The sequence below is a fragment of the Rhinopithecus bieti genome, unplaced genomic scaffold (genome assembly GCF_001698545.2).
Source record: "Rhinopithecus bieti isolate Rb0 unplaced genomic scaffold, ASM169854v2 scaffold_13351, whole genome shotgun sequence".
Taxonomy (NCBI): Eukaryota; Metazoa; Chordata; class Mammalia; order Primates; family Cercopithecidae; genus Rhinopithecus; species Rhinopithecus bieti.
The window spans coordinates 3,076,923-3,092,238 of NW_016807514.1; the positions used below are offsets into that span (position 1 = coordinate 3,076,923).

The 15,316-nt window shown below is 62.6% G+C and overlaps 1 protein-coding gene across 1 annotated transcript in view; it reads right to left on the reverse strand.

Annotated features, from left to right (window-relative positions):
- Positions 1–15,316, reverse strand: part of PLCH2 (phospholipase C eta 2) — a 76,962-nt gene that overhangs the window by 16,356 nt on the left and 45,290 nt on the right. The window contains exons 3-11 of the mRNA XM_017882458.1: positions 11,802–11,948; positions 10,422–10,665; positions 10,085–10,214; positions 6,238–6,408; positions 4,005–4,098; positions 3,629–3,832; positions 3,311–3,431; positions 1,660–1,831; positions 1,170–1,277 (exon numbers count right to left, since the gene is read on the reverse strand). Coding sequence (XP_017737947.1) covers positions 1,170–1,277; positions 1,660–1,831; positions 3,311–3,431; positions 3,629–3,832; positions 4,005–4,098; positions 6,238–6,408; positions 10,085–10,214; positions 10,422–10,665; positions 11,802–11,948 — 1,391 coding nt within the window. The remainder of the gene's footprint in view (positions 1–1,169; positions 1,278–1,659; positions 1,832–3,310; positions 3,432–3,628; positions 3,833–4,004; positions 4,099–6,237; positions 6,409–10,084; positions 10,215–10,421; positions 10,666–11,801; positions 11,949–15,316) is intronic.

Genomic DNA, 15,316 nt, shown 5'->3' on the forward strand with positions numbered 1-15,316 from the left:
AGGCAGGACAGGAACCCAGGCCCACCTGACTCCTCCAGCAGCACGAGGCTGCCCTCAGCAGAATGTGTGTGTGACCCTGTGGCCTGAGAGGTCAGTGCGCCAGCAGGCAGCACAGGGTCTGGAGTCCCACCACTGGCCGCCATGTGCCTCAGAAGATGGCAGGGCCAGGGGCAAACTTCAGGGTGGCCTCTGAGCTGGGCTGGATGCCCTTCCCTGCCAGTGCAGCCCCTCGGGTGCCCCTGATGAACTTGGAATCCTTGAGGGCAGGGCCCGGGCCTTGGGTGTCATCTGCCCCTGGTGCCAGGTTGGAGTGGGCACAGAGCCAGGAGCACCGTGGAGCTGGCTTTGCCATCACACAGGCCACACAGAGGCGTGCGCCGCACATCCCAGGCAGGAAGAGTGCTGCTGCCTCAGGACTTTCTAAAATGGTTGGCCGCGTGACCAGGAGCACGCCACACAATCATCTTCCCATGCGTGGCCCCTCTGGGGCAACAGCCTTCGCTGCCTCGCAGCGGCAGCCCCAGAGCAGTGTCCAGAGGAGAGGAAATCGGTGCCCCGAGCCCAGCACCTCACAGTCAGGGGCTCCTGACTCCGCAGCCCCCTGCCCGGGCCCTGGTGGGGACACGGTGACAGCACTTTGTGGAGGTGCTGCTGGTGGGAACCCCACATCAGAGTTGACCTTAGAGATGGCACTGCTTGGAGATGAGGCCAGCACTGGCCACGGGGGTGGCTGGGCAGGACTACCAGCCACTCAGCGTCCGGCCAGACTTGGTGGGAAAAAGGGTAGGAAGCTGGGAAATCCTGTGCCAGGGCCTGGGTGGGCCAGGTACCCATGGGAATGGGGTGGAGTCTGGCGTGGGACACAGCCCCCAGTGCTGCCCCCACTTACTGAGGAGCCAAGAGGACAGGGCAGAGGGAGTAGATGGCACCCCAAGAGTCAGCTCAAATGTGGGAGCTGAAACGGAACAGGCAGGCCTGCAGCTCTCATGCAGAGGGGTGGGTGGGCAGGGAGGACCCCCCCAGGCTCTGGGCCACTGTGCACATCTGTCCCGATGTCCCTCTGTCCGGGACACCTCCCTTTCTAATTCGCCCCAGTAGCAAGGACGGACAGCTGTTCTTGAGAACTAACTGCAGGCTCCACCCACCCCCCCACCCCCAGCCCGACTCACATCCCCATTGAGGAGCTTGCAGTCATCGTCAATCTCATCAGCGCTGTCCTCATCAGACACCTCGCCTTCCTCCGCATCCTCACTGATGTTGGCTGGGAGCTTCTTCCCCTGAGGGAGGAGGTGCACGATGGGAGGGGCCCTGGACAAAAGGCTGGGAAGCCAGTACCTGGCACCCACAAAGAGCCGCCGACCAAGGAGAGGGGCCTTTTCCCAAGCTCAGTTTTGGAATCTCAGCCATGGGCCAGGGGCCAGACTGGCCAGTTCCTTGTGGCTGCAGCAGTGTGGAGGGAAAGGCCTGGATGTGCATGAGGAGGTCCTGAGCCAGAGTGACCACCATGGGGAGATGGAGCCAGGTCAGGAGGGTGGCCAGCCCTCAGCCCCCCAGATCTGCCCACAGATGGCATGATGCCCCTGCCTGTCTGGAGCAGGGCACTGCCCCAGGCCCAAGACTCTATATGAGCTTGTCCCAGGAGGGCAGGGGCTCACTCACCTTCACGAGGATCTTGCCCTTGAGCATCTGTGGAGAGGGGAGCATGGTGGCATCCTCACTGCTCACTGATGACAGGTCCAGCTTGTCCCCAAGGATGTCAGTCAGATACTGGGCCATTTTCTTCTGCTGGATGACACTGCAGTGGTTCTCGATGGACAGGATCACTGGGTACCTGTGGCCCCAAAGCAGAAGGAGCAGGATGAGGCCAGGGCCTCAGAGGATGGGTAGGCCCCACCTCTGCAAGGGCCCACCCCAACCATTGAATGAGGAGGTGTCTTCACCAGGAACCCAGGATAGCTGGGACTACCAGCAGCTCTGGGAGGTGGCCCACCCATCAACAGCTTTGAAAAGCAACTGAGTGGGTGGGAAAGGAGCTGGAAGAATCTTAGGGACTGGTAAAGACAGCATGAGTTTCTTTCCCCAATAAGGAAAAAAACAAAGGCAACTAGAAACTCCAGGAAAATAAAAGGAACGTTTGAAAAAGTCATGGTTTTAAAATGATGTGGAGAAAACCAAGGTACAGTGTGAAGCAATAGATAGGCTGGGAAATAGAATCCCTTTGACCTAGATACTGGGGACACTGTCCTCTGAATGGCCCTGGGGTCCTGACATTGGTCCCATAAAGAAGGAGACATAAGCCTGGCACACACCATCTGGTGGAACATGGTTATTACCTGCACAGTGCAGAATGGGGAGTGTAGCAGGGACTTTTAATTGGAAGCTTTTCAGCTTCATTTTCAACCATGTATACATTTTACTTGGATTTTTACCAAAAGGCAGCCATGATTATTTTAGAAAATGTAAGTGACCCAGAACAAGAGGTTAACCAGGGCAAGAGATGAGCAAGTCCTGTGATGTGGAGCAGGCAGGCAGGGCACGAGGGTGCAGGGGCTCATCTCCCCACTTCTCAGGCAAGAAACTGAGGCCTGAAGCCCAGGGCCTACAGGAAAACATTGTGCCTGCACAAATTACACTGGTCACAGGTGCAACCCTGTCCTGAGATCCCAGCAGGCCCCTGGCTCCTCCCAGCTCATCCCTCCTCCCCCCATCCCCACCCCTGTGCCCTGTAATGCCCTCCCCACCTACAGTCCCAGGGATGGGGCCGGCTTGAGACAGTGAAAGCAAGGGCCAGCTCTTCCAGGGGAGGCCCATCTATTTCTGTCTCCTAAATCAATCTTGCTTCTCCTCTCTTCCTTCATGCAATTAGCTCCTTCCCCACCTGCGAGCCTCGCATAGCCAAGATTCGAAGGTAACTCAAACCACATGGGGAGGCGGTCTTCCAATTCCAGAAATTGGATTTTTTTCAACAGTGTCTACAGCCACAGCTGAGTGACAGCAATTTGAGTCTGGACATAGAGTGGCTTCTCAGGGGTGATGAGTGTGGGAGCCACGGCTGCTGTGGGCACTGACACTGGGAGGTGCCACCAGGCGTGTAGACGAGCTGCTCCTGCGAGGCCCCTGCCTAGACCTGCGGCCACAATCTCTCCCTGCCCTCTCTCCTCAACCAGAGATGCCAGAATGAAACCAGCCCCCTGGTCACCACAGTCACTGCTCCCAAAGAAAGGACATGTGGGTGTGGCAGGAAAAGCTAGAGCCTGGAGACCCTACGCTGCCCACCTCTGGGGCCAGCCGCCCAGGCCCAGCCACTCACTCATTCTTGATGAAGGCGTATTTGTTGATGGTTTCGATGACATCTTTGAAGAGGATCTTGGAGGTCAGAGTGTAGCCATGGTGCACAATGGGCTCCCCATCGGGCCCATCCCAGCAGTCCACTGTAGGCAGGCAGACCTTGGTCAGCCCAGGCAGGCTGAGCTTTGACCCAAAGAGGGCCTGTCCCATTGCTCAGTGAGGGACACAGAAGAGGCCCTCCCAGCCTCTGCCCAGAGATGCCCCTAGGGGGCTCCTCAGGGCAGCCCATCTCCCACAGCAGATGCCAGCCCATGGCCGCTGCCTGAGGTCCAGGGCTTACCCTCCACGCAGCGGCAGCCAGCCTGCAGGACCCAGGCGTACATGTCCACCCGCGACTGGGACATGAGCTGGTCACCCACGAGGTAGGTGTTGTGGGACGAGGTGATGAAATAGTGGCTCAGTGGCTGCGTCATGTCCTGGTGCACGTGGTGGTGGTCAGGATTGAAGATGTCACCAGCAGGGCTCCTCGTGTAGTTGGTGAAGCCTGCAGGATGGCGTGGCATAGGGGCCATGTCAGCCCACCACCAGCCTCATCTCATGACCCCCTGCCCCCATGCCACACAGAACACAGAGCACCTGTCCCGGCCCACAGGCTGGGCCCTCGTTGCCCCTTCAGCATCCCAGGACAGCTGGGCTGAGGGCAGCGCCCCACTCACCATCAATGCCCAGCAGCCCCTTACTCTTGTTTTCTGGGCATGGCTCAAACTGCTCGATGATGTCCTGGCAGCTCTCGAGGGTCACCCCCGTCATCTAGGCCAGAGCAGGGGCATGAGCCCAGGTAGTCCATCCCTGGCCTGGGATAGCCTCAGGCAGCTCCCCCATCACCACCGTCCCCTGCCTGTCTCTGATTACACCAGGGATGACCATGGTGCCCAGGGCCACTGGCCAGCCAGCCCCAGTGTCACCTGACTTGGGACTACCACGGATCACGTGGCTTTTGGATGACTTGCTCTGACTGTGAACTCTGACAGCACAGGAGGGGCCTCTGACCTCATCAGCTGGGCCACCCTCAACCAGTGCAAGAGCTGTGGCCCAGAGTGGGCCTGGCGTGGAGCAGAGGCCATGTATGGGTGGGCACAGGAGAGCGAGAATCTTCATGCCCCCTTGGCAGAGCCAGGCAGACACAGGCAGCTCCCTTATGCAGCCCCTCCCACTGTCTGCCCAAGTCCCCACACACAAACCCTCCCAAGAGATCTGAACACCACAGTCCAGCCCAGGCCGCCCCAGGCATCGCAGGCTGAGGAATCTCCAGGGCGCTATGGTGCAGCTGGGCCAGGAGCTACCCAGCCCACCGACGGGGCTTCTCCGAGTTCCCTGGGAACATGGTGAGGTAACAGGTGGGGGATCCCAGAGCCAGCTGTGGGACCCTGGGGAGGCCCAGCAACCAGGAGGCCAGGAAAGGGCACCAGTAGCCGGCTGGAGGACTCTGGCTCCTGATTGCAGGGAGGGTTCCAGAAGGCTTGGGGCAAAGGTCAGGGAAGGAAGGGTCACTTCTGCCTGCCAATCCCCCATCCAGGCCCCGTTCCCACCTCTGCCTTTACTGGGACAAAGGACCTACTGTCTGCAGCCAGGTCACCCACAGACACAAGCCGGTGCCACCCCGGTGGCCAGGGCACAGGGCATCTGAGACAGTGGGGTCCAGCCAGCTGATGCTAGCCTCCCCAGCCTGGGCCATGCCTCCCAGGCATTGTGCCTGCAGGATTGGAGAAGCAGCTGCCACGGGATGGAGCCTGGCAAGCTGCGCCGGCCAGGTGGGGGCATCCCGGGAGCTCAGGCCCAGGGGCAGCCCCAAAGGCCAGCTCTGGGTTTGTGGTAAGCTCAGGGGTGGGGTACTGCTGGGAGATCCTGGGTAAAACCCACCCAGACCCTACCTGGGATTCCCAAGGTTCCTCCTGCAATTCCCATCCTCCCCCTCAGACCATCACTGAGAGGCTGATGCAGCACAGGTGGCCAGTAGAGTGGAGGTCCCTGAGCAGCACCCCCAAGCCGAGCCATCTTGGTCCCCTGAGGCTTGCCCTGTCCCTGCTGTCCTCCCTGAGGAGGGTCCAGGGTCCTCACCTGCACTCCTACAAGGCCGGAGGGTGGCCACACAGAGTCTGAGCCCCTCCCACGGAGCCCTGTCCCCACTGGGGCTCTGGCCTTCCCCTCCACTGCCTGGCTGGACCTGCAACTCCTGCCACCAGGGCATGCGGTACCCAGTCTCTGCCTAGGCCTGGTACAAGATGGCCAGAGCCCTGAACCTCTGGACATGAGGTCCCCGGTCAGTGGGGCAGCGTCCAGGGAGCACGTGGCCTTTGCATTGGTCTCTAAGGATGGCCAGGACTTCTTGGGGTCTAGATAAAGGGGTGAACATGCCCCTCTGGACTCCACGAGGCATCTGAGTATCTGCTGGACAAACGTGAGTGGACATTGTGGCGGGCCTGGCACCCCAGGGGAGCGAGTCAGCCAGACCCATGTGGCTGGAACACAGGGGCAGATCTGAAAGGCTGGGCCACAGAACACTAGTTCACAACATGCTCAACACCAAGGCAGGAGGTGTGGTCAAGCTGTGGGAGGCACAGGGTGTCCACAGTCAGGACCAAGCCATTCAGAGGCCCCTGGAGGAGAAACCACAAACCTTCCCTACCTGCTTGACTGCCCCATAGGGTGCACCCTGTAGTATCAAAACTAAAGCCAACTTGGGGGGCTCTCAAATGCCAGGCTGTGACCTGCCCCACCCTAATCTCTCCATCTCAGAGCAGGGGCATGAGCCCAGGTAGCCCAGGGATGGCCTGGGATAGCCTCAGGCAGCTCCCCCGTCACCACTGTCCCCCGACTGTGAAGCTCAAAGCTCAGAACAGAAGGCGAGGCCTGATGGCTGGCCCCCCAACACCTGCCTGGGCAGCGCACCTTCTGCTCCACCTGCAGGAAACGCTGCAGGCCGGCGGCATCCAGGTGGTCCTTGTGGTTGCTGTAGGTCAGCATGAGCAGGTAGAGGTCCCGGCGGGTGGACATCATCTTGTAGAAGGCACAGAACTCTTCAAAACCCAGCGTCCCTTGGTGGTCGTCCGTGTCTGCTTCCTGCAGTGCAAGGCCTTGGGTCCCCATTGGCACCTCGACCAGGGCTACATGCACAGGGGTCCTTCAGGGCCACCCCGCTCCCCAGTCAAGACCAACACGCAAGCCCACCCTCCTCTACTCCACTGCCCTCGTCACAGCCTCCCGTCACTCCCCAGGGCACGGGCCCACCTACCATGAGGACAGCCCCATGAAAATGCAGAACTGACGCACTTGCCCGACACCATATGCCTTTCACCTTCCACCCACAGCCAACTCCATATACTCACTGCACACAGCAGTTAACACCACCCACACGGAAGCCACCACCACCCACATGGGAGCCACCACCACCCACACGGGAGTCAAAAACGCCCACCTGGGAGTCTACCCCCCCCCCACAGCAGTCAACACCACCCACACGGGAGCCACCACCACCCAGACAGGAGTCAACACCACCCACCTGGGAGTCTACACCCCCCCCACACAGCAGTCAACACCCCCCACACGGGAGCCAACACCCCCCTACACGGGAGCCAACACCCCCCTACACGGGAGCCAACACCCCACACACACGGGAATCAACGCCCCCCACACACACGGGAATCAACGCCCCCCACACAGGAGCCAACATCCCCACACACACGGGAGCCAACATCCCCCACATACACAGGCATCAACACCTCCCACACGGGAGCCAACACCCCCTACATGGGGGTCAACAACATCCCCTGGGCTGGTGGCCAGGCAGCCCAGCAGAAGCCCAAGGTGATACAGGGGCCGTGGGAATCCCATGGCGGCAATAAAGTCCCCATGGAAGGGGATGCTTGAAATCCTTGAGCCCTAAGGATTGAGGCCTTTGCCTCACAAGGTATGGGAGCCCAGGGCTGGGCAGGGCAGAGTGAGAGCATGACCTGCTTGGAGATGACACGGCCCCAGTGTGACACCCCAGCTCAGTCAACACTCACGAGGAACACCAGGCCCGAAGGGACGCAGTGCCTCGCCCTGCTCTTCAACGAGTTCCAGAGCTCAACATTTCAGGCAGGGGCAGCCCCGACAGCTCGTTTCACACATGCCCAGCTGCTCAACATCTTGAGGGGGCCTAGACTCCCAGTGAGCCGCCTGCTGTTGCTTCGGCCCCCGCCCCCCACTGAGGATGTGGCCAGTGATGGGATGGACTGATCAGATGTACCTTGAAGGCAGGGTTCTGCCCTGTGCCTGCTCACCCCAGGCCTGGCCACACCAACACCCAGCCGGCAGGTGTCCACCTACACTGGCTGAGTCCTCGGCCCTCCACGGAAGCCCCAGACTGGGTACCCCGAGATCAGGAAATGCCTCCAAAAGTCGAGGAGGTGCCACATCCGCCACAGTGGTAGCCTAGAGGCTTCGTGATTCAGGCTTTCAGACAAGCCCCACCGGGTCCTCTTCCCAGAGCCCACACAGGCTCAGGACGGCGTGCTCTCAGCATCCCACCCAGGGGCTCCAAGGGGGCCTGCGAGGAGCCTGGAGTGGGGTCGAGGGAGCAGGCCACAAAGGGCTACCTGCACCCTGGCCACGCTTCTCAGGACAGCTCAATGTCCTGGTCCACAGGAGAGTGCCCAGGGCCCCGCCTCGGCCTGCAGATGTGCCTCAGCTGAACAGGGACCAGGGCCGGCTCAGCACCATGGACAGCAGCAGCCACCAGCCTGCCACTGGGGAACAGCCTTGCCTCCTCCTGGGGCCACGATCTGGGGTGGCCAGGGGTGGTGGTGCCAGGGGAGTCACTAGTCGGGTGGCCCCATCACCCCCTTTGTCCCTGTCCCCAGGGCAGAGCCCTGGCTGCTGCACGCCCTACACCCATGGCTTAGCATGAAGGTCAGGACCCCAGGGACAGGCTGTGTGCCCACACGAAGGCTGGGATGAGGCCAGCATGGCATGCAGGGCCCAGCTAAAGCCACATGCACTGGGACCCAGCGACACCAGATGAAGCCCCGGGTTGCCTGGTACGAGGTGTGAGGGTAGCCCCAAGTCTGGGGGTGCCCACTCACTGTACCCAGGACAGCCGTGAGGGGCACAGGCTGCAGCTCAAAGGACCCCCGTGGGACAGAGTCTGGGCTGGTGGCCCTCCCAGGGCCTGTGGCTAAGCTGGACAGAGATGCAGCCCTTCCACAGAGTGGCTGTGTGCCAGGGTGAGCCACTCACCACTGAGCAGGAACAAAAATGCTCGGACAGTGAGGCCCTCAGGGGGCCTGAGCCCAACCCTAGAACACCCCTGACAATCACGCGGTATCTTCTTTCCACAAAGGGAAGCCACCGCTGTTGAACATGTACCTCGGCCGAGCCTGCCTCGGTGCCCACCCAGCACACTCTTTGGCAATTAGGCCCCACTGGGTCCAGCCCACTTCCAGCCTTATCTTAGGCTTGATGAAATTGGCCTCAAGCCATGTGTTTATCCACCATGCACGTCTCTCTGATTCGGTCGTGCCAGGCAATGGGAGCTGTTTCCAGATTTCTCTACAGTGAAGCTGATGCCACTTCTCAGAGCCCCTCCAGCCTGGCTGCAGGCTCCTTCTCTCGGCTCTGCAGGCCCCACAGAGGATGCAGCACAGATGGGCGGGGAGGCCCAGCACTCTGAAACTGGGGCCATCTCCACCTGGCTTGACCACCAAAGGCCAGGGCCACTGGGCCTCCACCGCATAGGGCTGGAGTGCCAGGCCTGTGACGTGACAGCAACAATTGCCCTGCCATTCCTCTCCAGAGCCAGCCCTGCAGCCTGGTCCTGCCTCTGCCTGCCTGGGGTTCCCTTAGGGAGGTCTGGTTGGACCTTCAGGCCCCAGAAGCCGTGCACACTCTTGCTGGATTCAGTGAGGGGCATCTGTCTCCTCCCACTCAGAGGCCACTCTGGAGCCCGCACCCTAAGCCAGCCTGCTGCCCGGGCCCTAGCACAGTCTCAACCCTGTGGAGGGGCCTGCTGGCCCCAGAGCTGCCCCTGAGCCCAGAATGTGGCTGGGGATGGCCCTAGGCAGGCAGGGAGAGGGGGTGCAGACGTGCAGACTCAGTCACCTGCCAGCCACCACAGCCCAGGCAGACTGTCTCCCCACCGGGGCCTTCACGAGCCCCAGACAGTCCCTAGAGTGTCTGCGAGCACCCAGCCCCTAACTCACGCACAAATTCAGTGCTGTGAACAGTCCAGCCTCCCTTGCTCCAGCCAGGCATGACCAGCCATCTACAGCGAGAACAGGCAGGAGCAGGCAGGAGCTGACAGGCTGGACACGGCGGAGCTGTCAGACTGTGAGCATGTGTGTGTCTGTGCACGTGTGCATGTGCGTGCCTGTGTGCATATGTGTATGTGCCCATGTGTGTGCACATATGTATGCACATGCATGTATGTGTGTGCACCTGTGTGCGTGTCAGAGACCCTGGGGCCTGGCGCTTGCACCCACAGAACCCACTTTCCAAGCTGCAGCAAAGCAGCAAGGCCCTAGGGCCTGATTTGCTGGCTCAGCCAGCGCCGCCCGGAACCAGAACCTGCTGACGGGCAGTTTCTCTCCCCCGGCCCAGCAGGCTTTCCGGAAACAGAAACTAATTACAGACAATAAAGGCCGCAGCTCAGCTGAAGGCTGCATTTTCATAACTCCTAACATCAGGGTGGCTGGGCGAGGGCCGCATGGGGAAAGTAACAAGAAACTGGGCTGGGTGTTCCCCTCGAAGCTCGCCTTACCCTGAACATCTGCTTCACCCTCTGCCGGGGCAGGTTCACGTTGAGCTTGTGCAGCAACTGCAGGACCTCGCCGATGCTCAGGCTGCCGTCCCCGTTCTTGTCGGCCTCATCAAATGTCTGCTTCAGCCACTTTGGTGCCGAGTTAGGGGCCAACAGGGATCCACGGGTCCAGCTTCACCGCCCCCACCCTCTGGCCTAGGGAGGAAGGAATAGGGGACCCCAGCCTACCGGCCGCTTCCCCAACATGTGACCCGGCAAAGGGTAGGGGCCCTCCCAGGGTGGGCAGCCAAGGGGCCAGTCCCTGGGTCTGCCCTGCCTGCTCAGCGCCCAAGGATATTGGTCCCTGGTGCGTTGGCGGCGAGCCAGGCTGTCCTCGTCGCTGATGCCGGCCATGAGGTAGCGCAGGCCAGTGACCCAGGTTCGTGCCACCTCGCTGCTGGTGGAGACCAGGTCCAGCGACTCGCGGTGGCTGCCGTGGTAGATACTGAAGCAGCAGTTGGGGTCAAAGCTGCCGTCGGGGTAGCGCTGGAAGACCTCCGACTGCCGCCCCTCACTCACCTCCTGGATGGAGTCGATGGAGACTGCAGGGTGGGGAGGGAGCACAGGTCAGGCCAGCCCGGGCCCAGCGTCCCCCTGCTGGCAGCCCCAACACAGCAGTGACCAAGCAGCTGGGAGCTCCTTGCCCACCTATGCGGGACCCTCGGCAGGGCCCAGGGTGCAGGGTTCAAGAACAAAGGGTGAAGATCTGCGAGACTGCACAGCCCCCCACTGCTGACCCGTGTCCCTCCCCCTTTCCCTTTCCTGTGGAAAAGACACAGCCCCCACGAAGGAAAGCATCCACCTCCCCCCACCTGCAGTCCCCGGTGCCCGGCTGGCCCAGGGCTCCAAGTTTAACCAGCACGTCTCCACATTCCAAGAAAGCCCCGGGCCACCTCCAGGGCTCCAGTGCCACAGGGGAGGACAGTGGCTCCAGGGACCCCCAGCTCTGTGCTCAGGTGCATCAAGGCTGTCATGACCTCAGGACCCCCGGGGGCTCCACAGCGCAGCTCTCTCCAGGGGCCCGAAGTGGCTACATGCTTGGCAATTGCTGGGCTGAGGCCTTGCCAGGCATGCCTGGGTCCTGCCCATCAGCAAAGCCCGCGGAGACCCTGGCCGCACCCTTATCCCAGCCTTTGAGGACTGCCATGTCTCTCCCCAAACCATGGGACCCCACCCCGTTCCCTGTGTGCCTCAACCCTGCCCGCGTACCCCCTGCACAGAGCCTCCATCTCGGGTGGCCCCTGCTCCCTCCAGCGGCCCTGCCCAGTGGCTGCCTCCTGGCCTGGGCCACCATCAGCAGCACCCCTGTGGGGGCTTGCGTTTGTTATGGGGAGCTGTAAACGCTCCCCAGCGCTAGACGCGACAGATGCTGTGGCCCCGCTTCCTTCAGCAGCCGCGCACTCGGCAGCAGGGGCTGGGCGGCAGCGCTACGTGCTCCTCACTGAGTCCCAGGGAGCTCTGCCAGGCGGGCAGGGGACCTGGATCCCTCCCACCCCACAGCCCAGAGGTCACTGCGGATCCCCAAGGTCACTGCGGATCCCCAAGGTCACTGAGCCCAGAGGTGTCCAGGCCTAGGGTCTCGCTGCTCCTCAGCCATCAGTGGCTGCCCTGGGAAGGTCCCTACCCTTGTGTTGCCCCGGGGACTCTGACTTGCCCCCCGCCCAGGGCTCCCACTCACTCTTGGCCTTCTCGTTCTTGCGTGAGGGCCTCCAGCGGATGCAGGAGCGGTGCTCGTCCAGGTAGTAGAAGCGGACCAGGCCCTTGGAGCTGCCACGCAGCTTCACCATCTGCATCCCCTCCTGCATGGCACCCATGCACCGCTCCACTGGACATGAGAGAGACACGGCCGTCAGCAGAGACACGACCACTCCTCACGGGAGAGACACGGCCATCAGCAGAGGCACAGCCACTCCTCACAGGAGAGACACGGCCATCAGCGGAGGCACAGCCACACCTCACCTCGCCCGGCCCCACCCACACCGCCCTGCCAGCAACAAGGCAAAGGCCAGAGCCCAGGGCCACCTCCACCCCAGGTGCTGGCTTGCCTGGGTCACACAGCCCAGCTGGGCGCTGCCACTCCTCCCCAGATGGTCCTGGGGACTGAGGACGCTGCTCCCCACCCTGCTCAGCCACCTGCCGCTCCCAACACCTCCTGGACCAGTCCCAGCAGCCCTGGGAACCGGTGCTGGGCCTGGGGCCCCCAGAGCCACCACTCAGACGGAGCCAGCACTGAACTCAACAGTGGGAAGGCCGGGCGTGAGGCAAGACAGACGAGGTGGCTGGGCCTGCTGTCTGGGGCCACAGTGCGGTGGAGGCCCCTTGCCAGGCACAGGGTGCGCCTAACAGGCAGCAACCCCATGCCCCGCCCCCGCCCCTGCCCCCAGTCACAGGCCACTCCTGGGAGCAAAGTCGCATTCCTGAGTGTCTATGCCCCTGTCTGGGGCATCTCCAGGAAAGCCCTCACCCCTCATGTGCAACAAGGGCCACGAATGGTGCCACAAATGTGCATGTCCCAGGCCCCGCACAGTAGTATGGACTTGAGAGGCTGTGGTGCTGGATCCGAGCTTCACAACCCCTCCCCTCCCTCAGGCCGCCTGCCTCGTTCGTTCTCTCCCCTCCTCTGCCCATTCAGCCTCCTGCTGTATCTTGTCCCAGGGGAGGGGGCTGCGGGCTCCAGGGAGTCCAGGCCAGAGTCAGCTATCCCAGCCCAGGAACAGACTGGCCCACCCCCTCGGTTCCTGTGCACCTGCACACAGAAATCCCGGGTCCCAGAGGTACCATCTGCTAAAGCACAGAGACGTTAATCCCCACCCCAGGTCTGCACACTGAGGGACACTGGCGGGGCGTTGTGGAGGACCAAGGGCAGTACTGGCCAGGCCTTCCTGGGGAAGCTATACATGATCACAAGCAGAGGGGCACTGAAGGGATGGAAGGCATGGCATACGGGGCTGGGCTCTCCGGGGCACATGGCAGGTGAAGACACAGGTGTGGCTGCAGGGATTCAGGAGACAGATGAGGCAGGACACGGGGGCAGGGGGTGGGCAGAGGCCTGCAACAGGGCAGCCTGGATGGGACCCCGTCTGCCGCTGGAGCAGAGAGCTGGCAGGCCAGCGTGGACCAGGGCCCTCCACAGGCCACCACAAGACACACACTCCCCCCTCCCAGCCATGCCCAGCCAGTCTCCTCTGCAGAGTCTCCTAATAGCAAGGGCCCCTATGTCCAGCACCAGCCGCCTGGGCTGCAAGCACCAGTGACCCCCAGAGTGCAAGGGACCCCATTAATGAGAGCATTGGAGCCACCTGAGATCTCCCCCTGCCCCCTTGGGTTCAGCCCCCAGGCTCTGCAGGTGCCTGGGAGACCAAGGTGTGCTGAGCGTGCCTCTGAGCGGCCGAAGGGCAGGGCCGGCCGACGCTGCTGGACCCACATGAGCCCTAGAGCACCCAGTGGGACGGGAGAGGCGAGTGCAGGGATGGGATGGAGGCCCAGACTTCCCCCACCTCCAGGAGCAGCCCCCACCCACCAGGCACCTGGACAGGGCCAGCACTCATTCCGGGTCACTCCCCTGCCCCTTCTTACCCAGGGGGCCGAGCTGCCACTGTGGAGACAGCACCACACTCCCTCCAACCCAGAGGAGTACCTCCGCCAGCCAGGCCACCGTTCCCTTGGTCCGGCTCTCGGGGGAGGGCCAGGGGCCAGACATGTCCTGACGACGGCCGGGCAGTTCACAGAGGCCTCCCCCGGCCCTCAGGCAGCAGAGGTCAGGCAGTGGCAGTGCTGGCGGCAGGACCTCTGTGGGGCCTTCTCTCCTCCGCCTCTTCCTCCTCCTCCTCCTCAGGGCCCTCTGAAGCCCGCACAGGGCTGTGCCTGGGCCCGGCTGGCATTGGCCTGACCGTCACCTACTGGCCTGATGGCCCCCAGGCCAGCCTACCCACCCTCCAGGGCCACCAAGGAGTCCCTGACGCAGCCGCCTCTCAAGGCTGGGGGAGCGAAGGACCTCAGCCCCGCCCAGCCCCGGGCCAAATCCCTATGCTAATCCCAGCTCCAGCCCAGCTGGCAGAGGATTTAGGCCGAGGGGACTCCCAGCTGGGGACAGGAGGGCACTGGGGAGGCAACAGTGTTTCCCAAGGCCCAGACCCACATCTGAGCTGCGGGACAAGAGCAGGACCAGCGGGGGCCGTCCTGGGACCCAGAGGGTGCAACTGGAAGGCCTGCAGGGCACCGCCCTCAGAGGACCCTGTGTGGGGTGGGCCTCCCCGCTGTGTGCCCACCATGGATGCCGAGGCTGGGCCTGGAGAGGTCCCCATAAGTAGGGTCCCTCACCCCGCATCCCTACTTATGGGGACCTCTGAGTGGATCCCCAAAGTCCAGAGGCAGGTGGCCCGGAGCAGGGGCAGAAGCTCACCTCATCCCCACAGCGCCCAGCGCGGTGGCTGGAGAGGGGAGCCAAGCCGGGGCCCTTTCAGCAACAACTCCCAGCCCAGGCCCAGGATGTGGGTCCCTGAGCCTGGGTTGGGGTCTCCATGTCTCCCTCATGCAGCTGCAGCCCCAGCCTGACCTTTCTCCACGGTCACCGAGCCGTGGCGGAGGAGGTGGCCCCATGCCCAGGGCACGTTTGTCCCCACGTTCCGCCCTACAGGGATGACAAGTCGCCTGACCTGGAGAAGGGCCGCACCCAAGGAGGACCCACCCCACCGTCTCAGCTCCCACTGAGGTGAGGACTCGGGTCCCACTGCCACTAGGACCACACAGCCCACCCTGTTTACTGGCCCAGCACTGCAGGACAGCACAGGCTGTCCCATCCCTGAGTCCAGGCCGGGACACCAGGGGCAGCTGTGGGAATGGGAGGTGGTGGACCCTGCCTGAACACCAGCCACCTGTGTCCTGGCCATGCCCGTGCTTTGTGACTATGCTGGGGGGAACCCCGCCCTTCTTCCCACCCACTGCCTGGGCTCTATTGGCTCCAGCAACAGGGACTGCAAGGTCCCGGGCAGCTGCCCTCCTCCCCTGACACGAGGGGAGGAGTTTGGCCTGCAGAACCCAGGACAGGGAGGTGCCAGGGCTGGGCATCTTGGCAGAGCTCCGGGGCCAAGGTCGGGCGTGGGAGGTGGCAGTCCCTGAGGAGATGGCCATGCATCTCTGGCTGACCACTGACGACCGGGGCCACACCCAGCCAGATCAGATGCAATCAGCGCA